This window comes from Nerophis lumbriciformis, linkage group LG13 (assembly GCF_033978685.3).
Source record: "Nerophis lumbriciformis linkage group LG13, RoL_Nlum_v2.1, whole genome shotgun sequence".
Classification (NCBI taxonomy): Eukaryota; Metazoa; Chordata; class Actinopteri; order Syngnathiformes; family Syngnathidae; genus Nerophis; species Nerophis lumbriciformis.
In genome coordinates this window covers 14,791,676-14,815,544 of record NC_084560.2, presented here as the reverse complement: position 1 = coordinate 14,815,544, position 23,869 = coordinate 14,791,676, and the positions used below count along the sequence as shown (strand labels likewise).

At 40.7% G+C, this 23,869-nt stretch overlaps 1 protein-coding gene across 6 annotated transcripts in view; it reads right to left on the bottom strand.

The window, feature by feature from the left end:
- The window catches only part of myo3b (myosin IIIB), a 304,160-nt gene that overhangs the window by 110,474 nt on the left and 169,817 nt on the right, over window positions 1-23,869 (bottom strand). For all 6 annotated transcript variants that reach the window (XR_009816499.2, XM_061971641.2, XM_061971640.2 and 3 more), the window contains 2 exons: window positions 12,678-12,758; window positions 1,540-1,636 (listed from right to left, as the gene is read on the bottom strand). Coding sequence is in view for 5 of the 6 variants with exons in the window: in XM_061971641.2 (XP_061827625.1) it covers window positions 1,540-1,636; window positions 12,678-12,758 (178 nt within the window). In the remaining variant the exon portion in view is untranslated. The remainder of the gene's footprint in view (window positions 1-1,539; window positions 1,637-12,677; window positions 12,759-23,869) is intronic.

The following is a 23,869-nucleotide window of genomic DNA, read 5'->3' as shown; positions in this document are numbered from 1 at the left end:
TCTTCAACTATACTAAGTCTTTCAATGCTTGGAATCTGCATCATACACTAGTTACTATGGTCATCTAATTAGTTACTATGGTCATCTAATTAGTTACTATGGTCATCTAATGAGTCATCTAATTAGTTACTATGGTCATCTAATTAGTTACTATGGTCATCTAATTAGTTACTATGGTAATGTAAGTCACAGCAGCTCAGACGAGGCACCAAGCAGTGTGGGTGGGGAGCGTTTCCACAGAGTGTTTCCAGAGCCTGAAATGTGGGTGTCAGGGACAGACGTGGAAGGAGATTTTTACAACAAAGTTCTAAAGCTTAGTGATATATCACATATATCAGATTGTAGCTGGGTTTATTTTTACCCTTTGCGTTCATATTTCACTGTGTTTGTGGCATTTTTGTTGATTGTAAAATATATGGATGGAATATTCAGTGTTTTATCCTTCATAGTTAATATTGTAAATCTCACATTCTTTATTTTCATGTACATCCTGTCTGTCTCATTCAGTAAAAAAAAGTAAAATTTCATTGCGTTTTTTAAAGCGGTCTGTCATAACGTTTTTAGCTTTCAATCAGACATTATTGTGAGGTTTTGTATTAGTTATCCTACAAATCAGATATACCGGCCCCCAGACACATTTTTCTCTAAATTTGGCCCCCCGAGTCAAAATAATTGCCCAAGCCTGCTCTATAAGTACATCGCATCAGTAGAAACCCCAGGTATAAGAAATTAGTACCGTTTGATTTTACGTGAATTGGTACTTGCATGGTAGTAACGACGGAATTCAGTCGATGTCTGTCAAAGTACCAAATTTGGTACCTTCCACTTGTACCAATACTAGAAACACCTCTTAAATGATGCTGTACAGTTCTATCAATACCACGACCTTGAGCATTATTGCCTTTCTGTATTTGTTGTGGCCCTCCAAGGGCAGAAGAACAGCATGCAAGGTGAGGCTCACGCTCCTGCAGGAGGCAAGCGGGCCAGATGATGCCAAAGTAAATCTATACGGAGAGATTCCAGCGCTGATTAAACAGAATTGTTAAGTGGAGGTTTGAAGTGTTTCTCACCAAGGAATATGATTGTAAACACGGAGAGAAAAATCCCAGATGAGGCTTTGCTCGGTGAGAGAGATGCAAGCAGCATAACACTTTCAGATGTGTAAATACACAATTTAGGAGTTTAGGTGATGCTGGGAACTGAATGTAAATTGTATGAACAAATGATGTCGGACACTTCTTATTTGTCCAGATGGGGGTTAAAAGCTGCTAAGTCAGATGTCGGTCCTCCTTCTCTGCACATACTTGGTTAATGACGGGCCTGGGTAAACACAAGCTTCTGAGTCGTACATCTGGAGACCAGTGAAGTCCTCTTTGTGGTGGCTATGCTATCTTGGTGGAAAGATGTTTATCACCTTTGTAAAGGCGCAAGAGGAGGAGCGTTGTTTACCTCCTGCACTATTTATACAACACCTATTGTTTAGTGCGGCGAGAAAACATTAGGGAAGCAAAGCCCGGAGGAGAGGATGTGGAGGCTCACCCCATATGGTCCTCCATGGTGGTCCTTCTTCCAGCCTCGGGGTTACATCTGTGCCTCTGAGGTCCACAGTCCCGACGCACCCGATGGCCTCTGTAAGCTGCACAGGAGATGGGTTTCAGATATGTGCTCACATGGGCCCTGATTTACTCAAGGTTTGCGTGCACTAAAACACGTGCAAACCTGATACCTGATCTACTAAACGTGTGCAAAGTAGATGAAGTGAGCAGAATAAGGCGTGCCATCCATTTTGCGTCTCTGTCTTCATTAATATGCTAAATATATGACGGGCATCAAAACGCCCCAAAAATGCAAATATATTTATTTAGCACGGGCAAAGTTAAACTGGGTATAACACATGGCACACTGACAAAGCTTAACCTATTGTTACTATAACAATCTACAAGGTTAAGGTAGGTTGCTTTTCTTTCTTCCCCTCCATTTTTCTGCATTCTTTCGTATCTCAAGTTATCATTACATATATGTATTGTTGCATTTGAACAACTGTATTGTTGATAATAAAGGTAAAGTATTGGTATTGTTCATTATCAATAGCGCTATTTCCATTGGTATTTGTATCGATCCATTTGTAGTGTAATAATGCTCATTGTCATTTCTGTATTATTTTTTTATTTTCGCTAACTGATTATTTGCTATTACTTTTACCATCATATTTGTACATGTCGTATTTGCTGATGTTGCTCTATTGTTGTTGCTGTTGTGTTTGTCTCTCTGTCTAATCCCCCTCTTGTCCCCACAATTTCCCCCTCTGTCTTCCTTTTTTTCTCTTTCTATCCCCTCCTGCACCAAATGATAATATAAATACATTTAATAAAGTCAAATACAAATAAGGCAACAAGAGAAGTATCCTACACTTCTCTTTTGTAAAGTAAAAAACAGCCGATATGGGCATCTACATCAACTATATGATTTGTCTGAGAAGCTGGGCAGGACAAAAAATAAAAAATAAAAAATAAAAATAAAAAAATAGCACGGGCAAAGTTATTTATCAACAATCATCACCATTTTGCGGGCACTATTTAGCGTTTAATTTAGTACGTATCAAAAGAAGGTGCAAACTGACAGTTCCACGGCTGCAGGACGATGGACAGATGACAATCCTCCGTACTAAGTCTGTGTGTTGATTGATTGATTGAAACTTGTATTAGTAGATTGCAGTACATATTCCGTACAATTGACCACTAAATGTTAACACCCAAATAAGTTTTTCAACTTGTTTAAATCAGGGTCCACGTTAATCAGTTCATGGTACAAATATACAAACCCTGTTTCCATATGAGTTGGGAAATAGTGCTGGATGTAAATATATACGGAATACAATGATTTGCAAATCCTTTTCAACCCATATTCAATTGAATGGACTACAAAGACAACATATTTGATGTTCAAACTCATAAACTTTATTTATTTTTTGCAAATAATAATTAACTTAGAATTTCATGGCTGCAACACGTGCCAAAGTAGTTGGGAAAGGGCATGTTCACCACTGTGTTACATGGCCATTCCTTTTAACAACACTCAGTAAACGTTTGGGAACTGAGGAGACACATTTTTGAAGCTTCTCAGGTGGAATTCTTTCCCATTCTTGCTTGATGTACAGCTTAAGTTGTTCAACAGTCCGGGGGTCTCCGTTGTGGTATTTTAGGCTTCATAATGCGCCACACATTTTCAATGGGAGACAGGTCTGGACTACAGGCAGGCCAGTCTAGTACCCGCAATCTTTTACTATGAAGCCACGTTGATGTAACACGTGGCTTGGCATTGTCTTGCTGAAATAAGCAGGGGCGTCCATGGTAACGTTGCTTGGATGGCAACATATGTTGCTCCAAAACCTGTATGTACCTTTAAGCATTAATGGCGCCTTCACAGATGTGTAAGTTACACATGTCTTGGCAACCCCCATACCATCACAGATGCTGGCTTTTCAACTTTGCGCCTATAACAATCCGGATGGTTCTTTTCCTTTTTGGTCCGGAGGACACAACGTCCACAGTTTCCAAAAACAATTTGAAATGTGGACTCGTCAGACCACAGAACACTTTTCCACTTTGTATCAGTCCATCTTAGATGAGCTCAGGCCCAGCGAAGCCGACGGCGTTTCTGGGTGTTGTTGATAAACGGTTTTCGCCTTGCATAGGAGAGTTTTAACTTGCACTTATAGATGTAGCGACCAATTGTAGTTACTGACAGTGAGTTTCTGAAGTGTTCCTGAGCCCATGTGGTGATATCCTTTACACCCTGATGTCACTTGTTGATGCAGTACAGCCTGAGGGATCCAAGGTCACAGGCTTAGCTGCTTACGTGCAGTGATTTCTCCAGAATCTCTGAACCCTTTGATGATATTACGGACCGTAGATGGTGAAATCCCTAAATTCCATGCAATAGTTGGTTGAGAAAGGTTTTTCTTAAACTGTTCAACAATTTTCTCACGCATTTGTTGACAAAGTGGTGACCCTCGGCCCCATCCTTGTTTGTGAATGACTGAGCATTTCATGGAATCTACTTTTATACCCAATCATGGCACCCACCTGTTCCCAATTTGCCTGTTCACCTGTGGGATGTTCCAAATAAGTGTTTGATGAGCATTCCTCAACTTTATCAGTATTTATTGCCACCTTTCCCAACTTCTTTGTCACGTGTTGCTGGCATCAAATTCTAAAGTTAATGACTATTTGCAAAAAAAAAATTGTTTATCAGTTTGAACATCAAATATGTTGTCTTTGTAGCATATTCAACTGAATATGGGTTGAAAAGGATTTGCAAATCATTGTATTCCGTTTATATTTACATCTAACACAATTTCCCAACTCATATGGAAACGGGGTTTGTATACTATCAGCATAATACTGTCATCACACAAGTTCATCATCAGAGTATATATATTGAATTATTTACATTATTTACAATCCGGGGGGTGGGATGCGGAGGGGGTTGGGGCGGGAACATACACTTTTCAAATGTTCTTGTACTCAGACAATATTTTCGGTATATTAGATGGAATCTTTACCTGTGTGTGTCAACGTATTTGAATGGTCAGAAATAAAAATTTAATTATTCAATTGATGTGTTTTAGTGTCTGCTGGCATTATTTTTTAATGTTGTTAGTTTTTTAAAATTTAGGAAACACCGTATTTTCCAGACCATAGGAGCACCGGATTATAAGGCGCCATGCCGATGAGTGTGTCTAGTCAGGTCTATTTTCATACAAAAGGCGTACCGGATTATAAGGCGCATTAAAGGGGTCATATTATGATTTTTTTCTGAATGTAAAAGACTTCCTTGTGGTCTACATAACATGAAATGGTGGTTCTTTGCTCAAAATGTCGCATAGATCAGTGAATTTTTTAGCCAAGGCACAGTTTTTGCATTGAAAATATGCGGAGGCATAAAAAACTAAACTCAGTTGACAGTAAAAAAGTCGTTGTCACAATTGTTGAATATGACTTTAAACCATAACCAACTATGTATCAATATAGCTCTTGTCTCAAAGCCGATGTACTGTCACCACCTGTCACATCACGCCATTTTTTGCTGTTTTCCTGTGTGTAGTTTTTTAGTTCTTGTCTTGCGCTCCTATTTTGGTGGCTTTTTCTCTTTTTTTGGTATTTTCCTGTAGCAGTTTCATGTCTTCCTTTGAGCGATATTTCCCGCATCTACTATATTTTAGCAATCAAGAATATTTCAGTTGTTTTTATCCTTCTTTGTGGGGACATTGTTGACTGTCATGTCATGTTCGGATGTATATTGTCTTTGCTCCACAGTAAGTCTTTGCTGTCGTCCAGCATTCTGTTTTTGTTTACTTTGTAGCCAGTTCAGTTTTAGTTTCATTCTGCATAGCCTTCCCTAAGCTTCAATGCCTTTTCTTAGGGGCACTCACCTTTTGGTTATTTTTGCTTTAAGCATTAGATACCTGCACGCTGCCTCCCGCTGTTTCCGACATCTACAAAGCAATTAGCTACCAGCTGCCACCTACTGATATGGAAGAGTATTACACGGTTACTCTGCCGGGACACTCAACAACAACACATCATTTGCAGACTATAATTACTGGTTTGCAAAAAATATTTTTAACCCAAATAGGTGAAAAAAGATCATCTCCCACGGCACACCGGACTGTATCTTACGGCACACTAGTGTGCCGCGGCACAGTGGTTGAAAAACACTGGAATAGATGATGTTTTACACATCATCTTCAAGTCGCTTTCTGACAGGATGCGCCATTTTATGGGCGGTCTTGATTAAATCATGGTGTTGTTTACTTGAGTCATATTGCAGTCTACACGTATCTCTTTTGTGTGACTGCCATCATATTGCAGTCTACATGTATCTCTTATGTGTGACTGGAACAGATTATTTAAATATATATTATTTCCTACTAAATATTTGTTTCTAAATACAAATAAATCAAAGTTTGACCAGGAGGGTTGACTGTGATTGACTTCAGAGGTCCCACTGCATTTGTTACAATGTACACAATGATTGATGAAGGCATTTAAATAGTGAAATTATGTCCTTTAGGAGGTGTAATATTAAGAGCAGGGTTTTTCCTGCTTTCAAAATTGTGTGGCGGCTGCCCCCAGCCAGAGTGATTGATATGGCTCAACACAGCGTAAAGCTCCGGCTGTGTTGATTGAGCGATTGATGTCCCTCTGCGGCAGCTACATATTTTAACTGCAGTTGCAGCATTGCGCCACTATAGAGGCGCTATATCGACAGCAGTGCACCGGAAAGACCTGTAGCAACTACAGAAGAGGAAACGGATCAACTCGTGTTTTTTCCCGCTACTTGGTGCATAACGTAACAAGTGGATTTGTGGCATACGGCGCATGATACTGAGGTATCACTGGACTCCTATAGAACACTCCAGACTGTGCTGTGAACATTTTGTCTCTGCTAAGTGAACCCAGCAAGTAGTGTTAACTTCCTTTCCAACCTTTTCTGAATAATTATAATAGATGGATTGATTGAAAAATGTATTAGACGTTTGCAAAGGATCAGGTGGAGTTTCATGACGGTACAGATTGACTTGTACAAGGTCAACTAAAAGAAAGCATTACAAGCATGTCGTGTTTATTTAAAAAAAAAAGTTTCCTCCGTGTCAGTGTAACGTTTATGTTTTTAGCGTTGCAGAGATGGCAGGAAAAATAAGCCACCACTTTAAAAAGCGATGTGGCGAGGAGGAAAGTCAAGAGTCCAGGTGAAACAGAGCAGAGAAATGAACAGTTCAAATGTCATAATGTCCAGGTGAAACAGAGCTGAGAGAAATGAACAGTTCAAATGTCATCATTCATGCTGGTGACAACATTTTTGTCCACAAAGCGCTTGAAGGCTGCTTCAAAATCATCTATGAGTGTCTCAAGCAAAAGAGGCCCCACCACACAAGCTAGGAGCCATCATGCTCCTATGCAAGCGCTTAGGTGTCAAACTCAAGACCAGGGGGCCAGATCTGGCCCACGACATCATTTTATGTGGCCCGCAAACACATGGAAATGATATGTGTCAATAAAGTACTTCATATTTCCTCACTAAATGTCATGGATTGTTTTCATTTTGACAGAAAAAATATATGTAATTCTTGAAATTGCATGCCTTTTAAACTTTAATAGTATCCGTTATTGCAACAAATATTACAGTATATTATCATACTTTCAGAATCAGAATCCCTTTATTGTCATTGCATGGAAACAACGAAATTGAACAGCAATCTAGCTTTTAAAACAACCTACATAAAGTACTCTTAAGACACCAAACCATAATACAAATTTTAAAAACACAATAAAAATGTTAAAATCATATTGCACAGCAGATCTCTATCAGAGTTAAGCAAGTTAATAAAGTGGTGAGTGTTCAGGTAAGTGCAGAGTTTAGGGCAGTGGTTCTTAACCTGGGTTCGATCGACCCCTAGGGGTTCGGTGAGTCGGCCTCAGGGGTTTGGCGGAGGTCAAAACACACCCGACTCATCGTGTAAATAAAAACTTCTCCCTATCAGCGTATTACGGATACGGCAACAGCAGAAGTCAGACTGATTTGCAGGTGTGTACTTTGTTGTGAGTTTATGCACTGTGTTGGTTTTGTTCTTTGAACAAGGTGATGTTCATGCACGGTTCATTTTATGAACCAGTAAAAAAAACATGGTAACACTTTAGTATGGGGAACATATTCACCATTAATTAGTTGCTTATTCCATCCATCCATCCATCCATTTTCTACCGCTTATTCCCTTCGGGGTCGCTGGAGCCTATCTCAGCTACAATCGGGCGGAAGGCGGGGTACACCCTGGACAATTCACCACCTCATCACAGGGCCAACACAGATAGACAGACAACATTCACACTCACATTCACACACTAGGGACCATTTAGTGTTGCCAATCAACCTATCCCCAGGTGCATGTCTTTGGAGGTGGGAGGAAGCCGGAGTACCCGGAGGGAACCCATGCAGTCACGGGGAGAACATGCAAACTCCACACAGAAAGATCCCGAGGCCGGGATTGAACTCACGACTTAGTTGCTTATTAACATGCAAATTAGTAACATATTGGCTCTTAACTAGTCATTATTAAGTACTTATTAATGCCTTATTCGGCATGGCCTTATTACAACACTAACCCTCGAACCTTGGCCCTAACCCTCTAACCCTAACCCTAACCAAATAACTCTAAATTAAGTCTTTGTTACTTAGAATATGTTCCCCCAGTGTCCAAAAAACTCTAAATTAAGTCTTTGTTACTTAGAATATGTTCCCCTAGTGTCCAAATAACTCTAAATTAAGTCTTTATTACTTAGAATATTTTCCCCTAGTGTCCAAATAACTCTAAATTAAGTCTTTATTACTTAGAATATGTTCCCCTAGTGTCCAAATAACTCTAAATTAAGTCTCTATTACTTAGAATATGTTCCCCTAGTGTCCAAAAAACTCCAAATTAAGTCTTTATTACTTAGAATATGTTCCCCTAGTGTCCAAAAAACTCTAAATTAAGTCTTTGTTACTTAGAATATGTTCCAAATACTAAAGTGTTACCAAAAACATATAACTTTGTCTTGAATTTGAAAAAAAACAAAACATTTTATTTTTCACTAAAGAAGGGTTCGGTGAATGCGCATATGAAACTGGTGGGGTTCGGTTCCAACAAGGTTAAGAACCACTGGTTTAGGGCAATAACAGCCCTAGGATAGAAACTGTTTTTCGGATAGGATAGGACGAACAAATATTATTTGTCTAAATAAAAATAAATACTTAAAGTAGAGATGTCAGGCCGATAAACGCGTTAAAATGTAATATCGGAAATGATCGGTATCGTTTTTTTTATTATGGGTATCGTTTTTTTAAAATTAAATCAACATAAAAAACACAAGATACACTTACAATTAGTGCACCAACCCCAAAAAACTCCCTCCCCCATTTACACTCATTCACACTCATTCAGACAAAAGAGTTGTTTCTTTCTGTTATTAATATTCTGGTTCCTACATTATATATCGATATCAGTGACGTGCGGTGAGGTTCATGACTGGTGAGGCACTGACTTCATCACAGTCAGATTTACAAACATATGAACCCTAAAGAAATCTTATTCACCATTTGATTGGCAGCAGTTAACGGGATATGTTTAAAAGCTCATACCAGCATTCTTCCCTGCTTGGCACTCAGCATCAAGGGTTGGAATTGGGGGTTAAATCACCAACAATTATTCCCGGGCGCGGCGCCGCTGCTGCCCACTGCTCCCCTCACATCCCAGGGGGTGATCAAGGGGATGGGTCAAATGCAGAGGACATATTTCACCACACCTAGTGTGTGTGACAATCATTGGTACTTTAACTCATTGGCGTTGTTAGGCCTATTTTAGGGGGGCTCAAGCCCCCCCTAAAATATTCTTAAGCCCCCCTAAATAATTTGTTGTTTTTTTACAAATAAATGCCGACATATTCATTATAAAGTGGCCCAAATATGAGTTTAAATAAATAATCATATAACCTGTTATTATTCACTCAGTTTCCCCCCACTTCGTAGCGTAAGGTAGAGAGCCCCTTTCGTGCATCGGTATCCAATCCATTCCACTTGTTCATATAGAAAATGCCCACATCACTCAAATTCCAGCCCGCATTTTCTCTGCGACCTTGCTTGCGGTCCTGCAGGTGTACGAAGCACATTATCTTCCTTTACAATAAGTGAAGCTGCACAAAACCTTGTGTGTGCAATTGTAAATCATTTATTTTTTAAGTTTTGTGTTTCTTGTAGAATCTATATAAAGTAATATACATAAGCCTATTGTTAAAATAATTAAAAAAACATCATTAAATATATTTGTTTTATTGTATTGTTACATTAATAGCTGTTTTATTATTATAGGATGGCTTGTTAAACATTTAATAGGATTTTCAGAAGGAGGAAAAACCAAGACATTTAATATAAAATGTAAAATGAATAAATACATAAAAAGAAAAAGAAAATATATGGTTAAAAGCCATCGTCCCGGGGAGCATTTCATTTCGTCCCGTGCATTTTTTTTTAATAATAATAATAACAATGAATAATTTCTAAGTCTTTGTTAGCCGTTTGTGAAGTTTTGTGCTCGTGCGTAACATTCGCTCGCATCCTGTGCATCTCCTGGGGGCAAAGCCCCCCCTGTCCTTAAAAGCTAGTGACGCCCCTGCTTTAACTTAACTTTAACTTTACACATACAAACTGTAGCACACAAAAAAGCACATTTAATAAAAAAAAACGTTATTATGGTCTTACCTTTACTTATAAGTGCGGGTACAGTGGTGTTCGGTGTGGAGGAGTTGTGAACGAATGAAATATGAAATCCGTGCTGCAGTCTGCAAGTGTACCTAATGTAGTGTCCTTGCAGTCGTTCACGGCTCCTCCGGCGCGAGCAATGTTGTTTTTGCACTTTTTGGCTTCTTGTTAAGTGACTTTTTTTGGGTGGATTCGGTCTTGCACGTGGAGGGTTTGGGTGTGGGCTTTGGTTGGTGTGGCGTTCCCGTCGGTGGGTGCAGTCTGCGGCGAACGTGTCTTAAGCACCAGGAGGCGTGGTTACGCGTGCCTCAGCCAGTGCGTTTTAGCAGCCGTTTTATGATCGCTCAGCACAAGAAATACGTTACACACATACAGTTGTTGACAAAATACACTGTACATTATATACCTCAGCTAACTAAACTATGGAAATGTTTAATATAGTTCATATAGCAATACAGTCTCACTGCACAGCAGACCAGCAGTTAGCCGAGTCCGTCCATGTTGAGGCACTGAGTGACGCGCCTCGACTGGCTGCTGTTCACCGCACCGTCTCTTCTCAGTATTTGAACGGCAAATGTGAAAATTCAGCGATTTTGAATAAAAATAATCTAAAACTGGTGAAGTTAAATGGAAAAGAACTTTTAGTATAATCACTGGATACATATAACAATTTAATATTTTTTTTTTCTTTTTACATTTTTTTCTTTCCATGATGGCAGGTGAGGCCATGCCTCACCTGCCTCTAGTGACCGCACGTCACTGATCGATATATATCATTAAAGTCTGCAGGGATACAGTCCGTAAGCACACATGATTGTGTGTGCTGCTGGTCCACTAAAAGTACTAACCTTTAACAGTTAATTTTACTCATTTTCATTAATTACTAGTTTCAATGTAGCTGTTTTTATATTGTTTTATTTTCTTTTTTATTCAAGAAAATGTTTTTAATGTATTTATCTTATTTTATTTTTTACCTTATTTTCACCGTACCTGGTTGTCCAAATTAGGCATAATAATGTGCTAATTCCACGACTGTATATATCGGTTGATATCGGTTTCGGTAATTAAAGAGTTGGACAATATCGCAAAAAGCCATTATTGGACATCCCTAACTTAAAGACCTGCTTGACTTATAATTTTACAGCAAACTACCCATCAAATGAATGCAAATGACAATACATTTTACGGTGTTCTTTACAGCACATTACTGTAAATTGAAAAAAAAAACCTACTATTTTGTTCGCGTTAAAATTCTGGCGCACGGTCAGGATTGTAGCACCTCTGCCTCAATTGGAGCCAGGAAAACCCTGATTAAGAGAACCTCAGATGGTTTGAATGAAGCACCCAGACTGCTTTGTGTTTCTCTTGTAAAAGTACATGTGCGTGATAAATAGAGAACTGGAAGCCATTGTTGAGCCATGCTTGTATTTTGCATGGTTGAATCTAATCGATGGGTGAGGGTGTCCCCTGCCCCCCACCCAGCGCTGAGATCTGAGGGGCCACCAGGCTCATGCATTTGAAAGGCATCTGTTTATTTTCAAAATGCAAATGCAGCCCACCTCAAAGGCTATAAGCTGTGGTTAACACACCATGTGAATGTATTGGAGTGTTGCGCCAGGGGGGCCCCGAGGCCCCACTTATGTCAGGTTCAGGTTCTCCAAATATCCCCGGCCCTCCCCCCACCACTTTGCCCTCCACGCCAGCGGCCACACAAGCACACTCCTCTCAAGAGCGAAACAGAGAAAGACTTTCCTCTCGCCGCGATCCTGTTTATTCTCTCCGCAGCGTTATTTACCAGCGTGTTAATGAGAGGCGTTCACACAAAAGGTGTGCCAGATGAGGGCAGCCCCTGGGAGGACCGGGGCCCAACAATGCCAGATCTCCTCCCCCTACCCTGCCCCCCTTTTGGAGCCCACTCTTGTCCTCCGTGGGGGAGAGGAGGAGGGGCAGGAAGGTTAATGTGCTCACTTTGATCTTCGTCAAAGCGCACCGAGTAAGAATTAATTTACATTTCAGATGAAAAGGTTGACAGTATAAAAAGGCATCTTGTTTCTGGTATGCAAGGGCCGCGTAACAGGCGAGGAATTTGGGAGAGGAAGTGGCGAGGACACAGAAGGGATAAGCCCCTCTCACGCCTTCGCTGGGAAAGAGATGAAAGGAAAGAGTGGTTTTAGTATGCGCTCTTCTTCTCCAACATGGCCACCAAATGCTGCCCCCAAAACTTTGGGAAAGCGTGTGTGGATGCATTATTAATTAATGATCACTGTTTCCTGGGCCACTGGCTCAGATCAAAGATGGGAGCTTTTTCAACCTCCTTTTTTTTTTCTGCCCCTACTTCAACATTTTGAAAAGGTGCATTTGCACTGAACACTTTTCTTTACCTGACTGGATGCGGACGGCCGACTCCTCTCGCTCCTTCTTAATGTGCTTCAGGCTCTGCCGAGCGATGTAGCCCTTCCAGGCTGCAGGAAAACAAAAAGGGTGTGTGAAACCAAATAAAAGGACACACACGCACACACACAACACAAGATCCCACTTCAAAACAAGGGCTCAAGCATGTGGCGGAGGGATAAATCCATTTGTACTCTCTGAAGTCTTACGTCTGCCCTGAAGCCTTGCTCTCAGCCCGCCAAGGTCAAGCTGTGGTTATCAAGCCACCTCTTTTAGGATTTATTGCAAACTTCCCAATCAAGTGGTGAGATCCAGTACATTTGGAACCCTTCTTCCACTTTCTATACATCCAATTATTGCATTCCAAATGCATCTACCTTTTCCTAAAGGGCTTTATAAGCATCCATCCATCCATTTTCTACCGCTTATTCCCTTTGGGGTCGCGGGGGGCGCTGGAGCCTATCTCAGCTACAATCGGGCGGAAGGCGGGGTACACCCTGGACAAGTCGCCACCTCATCGCAGGACCAACACAGATAGACAGACAACATTCACACACTAGGGCCAATTTAGTGTTGCCAATCAACCTATCCCCAGGTGCATGTCTTTGAAAGATCCCGAGGCCGAGGCCGGAATTGAACTCACGACTACTCAGGACCTTCGTATTGTGAGGCAGACGCACTAACCCCTCTGCCATCGTGCTGCCAGTACAAGCTAAATCAATCAATCAATCAATGTTTATTTATATAGCCCTAAATCACAAGTGTCTCAAAGGGCTGCACAAGCCACAACGACATCCTCGGTACAAAGCCCACATAAGGGCTAGGAAAAACTCACCCCAGTGGGACGTCGATGTGAATGACTATGAGAAACCTTGGAGAGGACCGCATATAAGGGGGGGGGGGGGGGGCACAGGTCCGGTGGCCATGGATGAAGTGCTGGGTGTCCAGAGTCGGGACCCGGGGTGGACCGCTCGCCTGTGCATCGGTTGGGAACATCTCTGCGCTGCTGACCCGTCTCCGCTCGGGATGGTTTCCTGCTGGCCCCACTATGGACTGGACTCTTACTATTATGTTGGATCCACTATGGACTGGACTCTTACTATTATGTTAGATCCACTATGGACTGGACTCTATTATGTTGGATCCACTATGGACTGGACTCTCACAATATTATGTCAGACCCATTCGACATCCATTGCATTCGGTCTCCCCTAGGGGGGGGGGTTACCCACATATGCGGTCCTCTCCAAGGTTTCTCATAGTCATTCTCATCGACGTCCCACTGGGGTGAGTTTTTCCTTGCCCTTATGTGGGCTCTGTACCGAGGATGTCATTGTGGCTTGTGCAGCCCTTTGAGACACTTGTGATTTAGGGCTATATAAATAAACAAAGATTGATTGATTGATTGATATGTGGGTAACCCCTGCCCACTCTAGGGGAGACCAAATGCAATGGATGTCGAGTGGGTCTGACATAATATTGTGAGAGTCCAGTCCACAGTGGATCCAACATAATAGTAAGAGTCCAGTCCATAGTGGATCTAACATAATAGTGTGAGAGTCCAGACCATAGTGGATCTAACATAATAGTGTGAGAGTCCAGTCCATTGTGGATCCAACATAATAGTGAGAGTCCAGTCCATAGTGGATCCAACATAATAGTGAGAGTCCAGTCCACAGTGGGGCCAGCAGGAAACCATCCCGAGCGGAGACGGGTCAGTAGCGCAGAGATGTTCCCAACCGATGCACAGGTGAGCGGTCCAACCCGGGTCCCGACTCTGTATTCATCCATGGCCACCGGACCTGTGTGTCTCCCCCTCCACAAGAGAGAGGGGGGAGCAGAGGAGAAAGGAAAAGAAACGGCAGATCAACTGGTCTAAAAGGGGGGTCTATTTAAAGGCTAGAGTATACAAATGAGTTTTAAGATGGGACTTAAATGCTTCTACTGAGGTAGCATCTCTAACAGTTACCGGGAGAGCATTCCATAGTACTGGAGCCCGAATAGAAAAGAGAGACTTTTTTTGGGCTCTGGGAATCACTAATAAGCCGGAGTTCTTTGAACGCAGATTTCTTGCCGGGACATATGGCACAATACAATCGGCAAGATAGGCTGGAGTTAGACCGTGTAGTATTTTATACGTAAGTAGTAAAACCTTACCCTAAAGTGACACAGCAATCTGGTCTAAAGAAGAACTACATAAAATCCAGTTTACCCAAAACAGAGCTGCCAGACTAGCTCTTCATTGCTCATTTAGGACCAGCATTGAGACCATGCATAATGAATTGTCATGGATGAGAGTTGGTGAAAGACTAGTTTGTAGTTTGATTCTATTTTTAAAACAAATCTATACATACCACAAACCTGCTTATCTGTATTCTCAGCTGTTGCTTGCTAGTGACAGTCACAACTATGGTACCAGGCTAGTGACAGTCACAACTATGGTACCAGGCTGGTGACAGTCACAACTATGGTACCAGGCTGGTGACAGTCACAGCTATGGTACCAGGCTGGTGACAGTCACAACTATGGTACCAGGCTGGTGACAGTCACAACTATGGTACCAGGCTAGTGACAGTCACAACTATGGTACCAGGCTAGTGACAGTCACAACTATGGTACCAGGCTAGTGACAGTCACAACTATGGTATCAGGCTAGTGACAGTCACAACAATGGTACCAGGCTGGTGACAGTCACAACTATGGTACCAGGCTAGTGACAGTCAAAACTATGGTACCAGGCTGGTGACAGTCACAACTATGGTACCAGGCTGGTGACAGTCACAACTATGGTACCAGGCTAGTAACAGTCACAACTATGGTACCAGGCTAGCCCTAAGAGGTGCTCTCACCCGTCTTAAACCCAAAAGTGATGTTTTGAAAAAGATTGTTATGTATAGGGCAATCACTTACTGGAATCCACTTCCCAATATCTGCTATCAATCACCAGCAGAGTGGGTTTTAAGAATAGACTTAGAGGAGAAGTATTGCGGAGAGAGATTATTATAGATGGTACCTAATGTCACGACTGGTTTTATTGATTATTGACTATTTCATTGATTATGGGACAAGCAGTAGAAAATGGATGGATGGTACTTTTTCGTCACTTATTGTTTGTCTTTGGTACACTAATGTGTATATTTTAGGCCATTGGTTCTTTGTTTTATTTTTGCAAAAATATATACTGTATTTTTCGGAGTATAAGTCGCACCGGAGTATAAGTTGCACCTGCCGAAAATGCATAATAAAGAAGGAAAAAAACATATATAAGTCCCACTGGAGTATAAGTCACATTTTTGGGGGAAATTTATTTGATAAAAGCCAACACCAAGAATATACATTTGAAAGGCAATTTAAAATAAATAAAGAATAGTGAACAACAGGCTGAATAAGTGTACGTTATATGACGCATAAATAACCAACTGAGAATGTGCCTGGTATGTTAACGTAACATATTATGGTAAGAGTCATTCAAATAACTATAACATATAGAACATGCTATACGTTTACCAAACAATCTGTCACTTCTAATCGCTAAATCCCATGAAATCTTATACGTCTAGTCTCTTACGTGAATGAGCTAAATAATATTATTTGATATTCTACGGTAATGTGTTAATAATTTCACACATAAGTCGCTCCTGAGTATAAGTCGCACCCCCGGCCAAACTATGAAAAAAACTGACTTATAGTCCGAAAAATACGGTACATATATTTTTATATTGCTCTTTTTATCTTTGGTATGAACATTATTATGTAAACTCGAAGTTATTGTTTGTTTGTTTTTTGGTTCTTTGTTGTTGCTATTTTTGTATTACAACATATTATTATTTGATCATGTTGTACTGCATTGTAATCTTTTGTTTTGTGATTGTGTGATGTTTTTTGCCTGGACCCCAGGAAGAATAGTCTCCTCTGCAGTGTAGATTAATGGGGATCCTTAATAAACTAAACTAAACTGTGCTAAGAGTACTTTTTTAGACCAGCCAGATATCAATCATAACCGCCACCTTACACAATAGAAATACACAGCGGAACCCCCACAAGCATGGGAGGAAAATGCAAACTCCACATAGATATGATCTGAAATTTGTCTGAATTTGTGCTGTCAATCGTTGGTGTTTCATTTTACATGAGCAAAGAGACTCAAGAAAGAATGGAATATATACGCACTCTCTGTATTTATTAAACACCTTTAAAGGGGAATTGCATATTTGTCATTCACAATACTTTAGTAGGACAAAAACACGTGTTTTTATTTTTTTAATGCATTCTAAATAGTAAATTAATGCGAGCAAAGGCGCCTATAGTAGTCGTTCTAATTTGCCTATAAAGCCCTTAAAAAACATCCAAAGTTAAAGTTAAAGTTAAAGTACCAATGATTGTCACACACACACTAGGTGTGGCGAAATTATTCTCTGCATTTGACCCATCACCCTTGATCACCCCCTGGGAGGTGAGGGGAGCAGTGGGCAGCAGCGGTGGCCGCGCCCGGGAATCATTTTGGTGATTTAACCCCCAATTCCAACCCTTGATGCTGAGTGCCAAGCAGAGAGGTAATGGGTCCCATTTTTATAGTCTTTGGTATGACTCGGCCGGGGTTTGAACTCCCAACCTACCGATCTCAGGACGGACACTCTAACCACTAGGCCACTGAGTAGGTATATGTGTCATTTAGAAACATTCATAATAACATGTAATATATACATGATGTAAGTATATATGTCATGTAGTAACATTTATAATAACATGTAATATATACATGATGTAAGTATATATGTCATGTAGTAACATTCATAATAACATGTAATATATACATGATGTAAGTATATATGTCACGTAGTAACATTCATAATAACATGTAATATATAGGGCAGCACGGTGGAAGAGGGGTTAGTGCATCTGCCTCACAATACGAAGGTCCTGAGCAGTCCTGGGTTCAATCCCAGGCTCGGGATCTTTCTGTGTGGAGTTTGCATGTTCTCCCCGTGACTGCGTGGGTTCCCTCCGGGTACTCCGGCTTCCTCCCACCTCCAAAGACATGCACCTGGGGATAGGTTGATTGGCAACACTAAATTGGCCCTAGTGTGTGAATGTGAGTGTGAATGTTGTCTGTCTATCTGTGTTGGCCCTGCGATGAGGTGGCGACTTGTCCAGGGTGTACCTCGCCTTCCGCCCGAATGCAGCTGAGATAGGCTCCAGCGACCCCCCGCGACCCCAAAAGGGACAAGCGGTAGAAAATGGATGGATGGATGGATATATACATGATGTAAGTATATATGTAATGTAGTAACATTCATAATAACATGTAATACATACATGATGTAAGTATATATGTAATGTAGTAACATTCATAATAACATGTAATATATACAGTACATGATGTAAGTATATATGTAATGCAGTAACATTCATAATAACATGTAATATATAAATGATGTAAGTATAAATGTCATGTACTAACATTCATAATAACATGAAATATATACATGATGTAAGTATATATGTCATGTAGTAACATTCATAATAACATGTAATATATACATGATGTAAGTATACATGTAATGTAGTAACATTCATAACAACATGTAATATGTACATGATGTAAGTATATATGTCATGTTATTATGAATGTATATATTACATTCATAATAACATGTAATATATACATGATGTAAGTATATATGTTATGTAGTAACATTCATAATAACATGTAATATATACATGATGTAAGTATATATGTCATGTAGTAACATTCATAATAACATGTAATATATACATGATGTAAGTATATAAGTCATGTAGTAACATTCATAATAACATGTAATATATACATGATGTAAGTATATATGTCATGTAGTAACATTCATAATAACATGTAATATATGCATGATGTAAGTATAAATGTCATGTAGTAACATTCATAACATGTAATATATACATGATGTAGGTATATGTCATGTAGTAACATTCATAATAACATGTAATATATACATGATGTAAGTATAAATGTAATGTAGTAACATTCATAATAACATGTAATATATACATGATGTAAGTATATGTCATGTAGTAACATTCATAATAACATGTAATATATACATGATGTACGTATAAACGTAATGTAGTAACATTCATAATAACATGTAATATATACATGATGTAAGTATATATGTCATGTAGTAATATTCATAATAACATGTAATATATACATGATGTAAGTATATATGTCATGTAGTAACAGGCACATTTATAATAACATATAATGTTCACGTATTTTGCTCATTTTAAGCATATGCAGCGCACTAATTTTTCTACTAACTAGTTTTTCTTCAACAACATCACTGATTATTACTCACTGCAGACTTCATGTGCACCAACAATCATATATTATCACTTACTGTATGAGGTCTGCTGTCATTAGGATGCCGACTGATAGAATCTTGTTATATTCCCGTTTAGATGAAGAATGACTCATAATCCTCGGGGGCAAAAAAGGAACGTGGAGCCAAGTGTCTTTTAGTGTCTTTCTTGCTATTTTCGGGCCTAAATTGGCTGTCAAAGTGTACCAACTTGTCAGATTACATCCTCATCTCTCTACTATCAAGGTGAGAGTCATTATTTATGATCTAGAATAAACTTCCACAATCTCCGACGCGAGAAAGCCGCTCACAAGCCGATGATGTCAACATAGCCACACAAGCTAGTGATCACAGCGCTGCTATAAATAGTTGGTCTGCGTTAGGGTTTATAATAACAATAGCGCTAAAACTTTGTTAATCTTCAAGTCGTGAAATGTAGATAAGGTATTGTTAGTGGTTTTTGGATTGTTAATTATTGGGTTTTACGGCCGGAATAGAGAACCTTCCATTGGCTCCATTGTAAGCATACTTTCATTTACGTTTATTTACGAGTTAGAATGCATTTTAAAAAAATACATCCGTCGTCATGTCTTTCATAATGATTGTGAATGATAGGCAACATAAAAAAAGTGCAGTTCCCCTTTAACTTTATGTTCATTTGAACAAAAACATATTTGTTTTTATACGCAAACATTTATTAATTTCAATGTGGACCTGATTTTCTTTATTTATAAGCTGGAAGTGCTTGTTTTTTGTACTCCTATTTCCCTAGGAGAGAACCAACATTCAGCATCTTTCATTTTGACTTCTTTGGTTCTGCAGTCTGTCACGACTAGGGATGATACTCGAAACCGATTTTCCCAGTTGTTCGATAAGAAAAGAACAGAGTCCTCGGACTCGAATCCCTTTTTGAGAACCGGTACCCGTTATCCAGACCACTATAGTAAAGAAAAAGAGTTGGTTCTTTATTTGAATCCCTGGGAACGAATCCCGTCCCGACCAGAAATGCTCCGTGGGACATCACAAGAAATGACGTCACGTAGCTCAGTCATTAGGCGCAGATAGCGAAAGCAGGAAAAACAATGGACCGGAAAAAGTGCTCCGAGGTGTAATAAAGTTCAAAACAAAAGGTATAATCCAATGAATAACTTTACTGAGAGATTTGAGCAGGGTACAAACACATGACGAACACTTTTACGACCAACCGGAAACATAGCAACCAGGCTAGCAACGCACCTCCTTTACGGCAGCTGTCGCAACGTTCTTAAAGCAACCGCAGCACATACATATATATACAACATATATCTCCCTTTTTTAACTTTTGTTTTTCTTTCCTTGTAAACAAAACAAAATCACACTGTATATGTGTTGTCTGTCTAATTATAAATAATGCAGACGAGGCGTGTTGGCTGAGTTCTTGACGTTTACTTTCACAGCGTGCTCATAACCTCATTCTTAGCTGCCGGGTGGCGACATGCAACAACACTTTTCGGGGCTACCGCGCATGCTCGTCACTCCCGTTGCATGCTGGGTAGTGTAGTTGTTATATTCCCTAGCTCATAACATCACATCTTTCCCCCTATAAAGAAATAATGTTAACTCAATAAAGTATAAAGTATATATATAAAGTATAAGTTCTTTTTTTAGCTTTAACTTTTACTTTAGCATTGTAACCACATTTGCAAACAACTTTTCTCTTCATAGAATTTTCTTTCAATAAAGAAATAAAGTGCAAAAATGTCAAAGCATCATAACAAACAGTTATGTCAAATAGCAGCAGATATATAATTCTTCTTTGTACTTTGTAAGCACTATTAATTTGAACAACCTCCTAAAGTAGATCATATCAGTACAATGTTTAACTTCATTACTTAATCCATTCCATCATTTAAATTCCACATACTGATGCTAAAGACTTGATAACAGACACCCTAGTCTTCACATTCAGCTAATTTCCCCCCTAATTCTATGCTGTGTCTGTCCCTCATTTTCCCTACAGGACAAGGACATGCAGTCATTCCTGGAGGAGGCCACACTGATGGACCCCAGAAGGATGTTCCAATAGCAGCAGAAGTGCACTTTTTGGAGAGCTGTATTATTTTCAGTTTTGTGCCCAAGGGACTGATTTTATTTAACACTATATTATTATTTATACACCTATAGTGATCACAGAGACAGGTTGTATTTGTGTTACTGTATATATTTGTTTTTCTGAAAAATCCCACTTAATATACTTTGGGTAACAACAGTCAATATTTATTTATTTTATTATTTTTTTTTAGGGGGGTAACAGTTGATATTTATTTATTTATTAGATTTAGTTTTTTTCTTATATAATGAAACTAAACTTTTGTTAAACCAAATATTGTGTGTTTTTTTTCCATATACAACAACCTATCTGGACCCGATAAGAGAATCGATAAGGAATCGGTTCGATAAGAGGATTCGATAATAGGCTCGAACTTGATAATTTCTTATCAAACATCATCCCTAGTCACGACCGGATCATCCGACGATTTGCACATGCACAACGCAAACACTACTTGGACAAACTGCACAAAATGCGTTTGGAGAGGTCTTTTACAGATTTCGAGTCATTCTGCATTGCAAATGTGTTGATTCCATTATTTGTTTTTACATGAGATTAAAATTGATGATTAGCTGTTAGGGCCAGCGAGGCCTTCTCTGATAGCCTAACATAAATCATGATCATAAATCCATAAATCCATCCAATTTTTACTGCTTGTCCCTTTCAGGGACGTGGGGGTGCTGGAGCCTATCCCAGCTGCATTGGGGTGGAGGGCGGGGTACACCTTGGACCGGTCGCCGCCTCATCGCAGGGCCAACACAGATAGACAACATGCACACTAGTGCCATTTTAGTGTGATGAAAGTTAATTTTATTTTTTATTTACAGTCCATAAAAATCTACAGTATCACTTAAGATATGTTTTAATTGCTGATGCAAGTTTTTTTATTCTTAAATGCACCGATAAATCGCCTGTTTTGTACACTGTTGAGGTGATCCAATGCACAGTAGTGTATCGTATTTCTCCAGCCGTGGTCATGTGGTGACATCAATGATGGTATATTGAGAGATATTTATTGAAGTCGGATAATACAGGACAGTGTTTTTCAACCTTTTTTGAGCCAAGGCACATTTTTTGCATTGAAAAAATACAGAGGCACACCACCAGCAGAAATCTTAAAAAAACGAAACTCAGTTGACAGTAAAAAGTTGTTGTTGTGGCGGGCACTAGGACCATGCTCACACTCAGCAGAATGGGTGTGGTTTGTGTGTCTTCTTGGGCACACTACTAAAGTGCATATTTTGTATTATTGTACATTCTCATGTTGGCAGTCTTACAATAAAGACCTGAGAGAAACAACGCTGTGTTTCTTGCATTTGCCACATTGGTGACCCCGACAATGTTTCACGCAGAAGAGGAAGCAGTGTCTTCATCGGCCATGTCGCCCCAACTCCAGCAACCTGCATTACCCGCGGGGACAAAGCTTCCGGAGTTCTGGCAGAGCGACCCGGCATCATGGTTCCAGCACATCGAGGCACTTTTCCACCTGCGAGGAATCGCCGGCGACGACTCCCGGTATTACTTGGTCGTAACAGCCCTCGACCAGGCGACCACTCGCCGCGCAATGCAGCTGTTGCGAACGCTTCCACAGCGCGACAAGTACGCTGCACTAAAGAATCTTCTACTTCGGAGATTTACTCTAACTGACGCTGAGAGAGCAGATAGACTTCTTTCCCTGCCGGGTTTGGGCGATAGCACCGCCGTGGATTTAATGGACAGTATGCTGTCGCTGCTGGGCTCCGAGGAGGGCGGGTTCATTTTCCCGCATCTTTTCTTGCGGCAGCTACCACCTGCGGCCCGTGCGGTGCTAGCTAACTCCACTTCTTTGGCCTCCGGCGATTACCGGGGCTTGGCTGAAGAAGCTGACCGGGTGCTTCTGGCTTCCAGACGGTTTGCCGTGCAGAGCGTATAAGCGCCTCCCCTGCAGACGATGGAGAACGCGGACCCAGCGGTAGTGGCGGGAGTCGCTACCCGGAAAAGGCGCGAAGCGAGCCAGTGCTTCTTCCATCAACGATTTGGCGCCAAAGCGCGACGGTGTGTTCCTCCATGCTCCTTCACGGCCCCGGGAAACTCCAACGCCGGCAAGCGAGCTGCTCTTCATCGCCGACTCATCGTCAAGGAGACGTTTCCTGGTGGACTCCGGTTCGCAAGTCAGCCTGTTACCTGCCACGGACGCGGACAAGGCGACAGGTGGATGTGGGCCGCTGCTGAATGCCGCCAACGGCTCGTCAATCGACACTTTTGGCTCCAGGTTGGTGACTGTGTGCTTCCATGGACGCAAATTCCAGTGGGATTTTGTCATCGCCGCCATCACAGTCCCCATTATTGGCACGGATTTTCTGTGTGCTAATGGACTGCTTGTTGATATTGCTAACCGCCGATTGATTGATGCTGTGTCTTTTTCAACTTTTACATGTCAGGCGGGGGGACTTGGACCGTTAACACACGCTAATTATTTGGTATCTGGTGACGTTTTTCAGCGTTTGCTGGCGGATTTTCCGTCATTAATCACTCCCGCTTTTTCTACCGCGGACACTAAACACGGTGTTGAACATTTCATTCCCACGGTGGGCCGCCAGTTTTTGCGCGCGCGCGCCGTCTTGACACGGCTAAATCGACCATTGCTAAAGAGGAGTTTGCTACTATGGAGCGTTTAGGCATAGTTAGGCGTTCTAATAGCCCGTGGGCCTCGCCTTTGCACATGGTGCCTAAGTCAGACGGTTCCTGGCGGCCG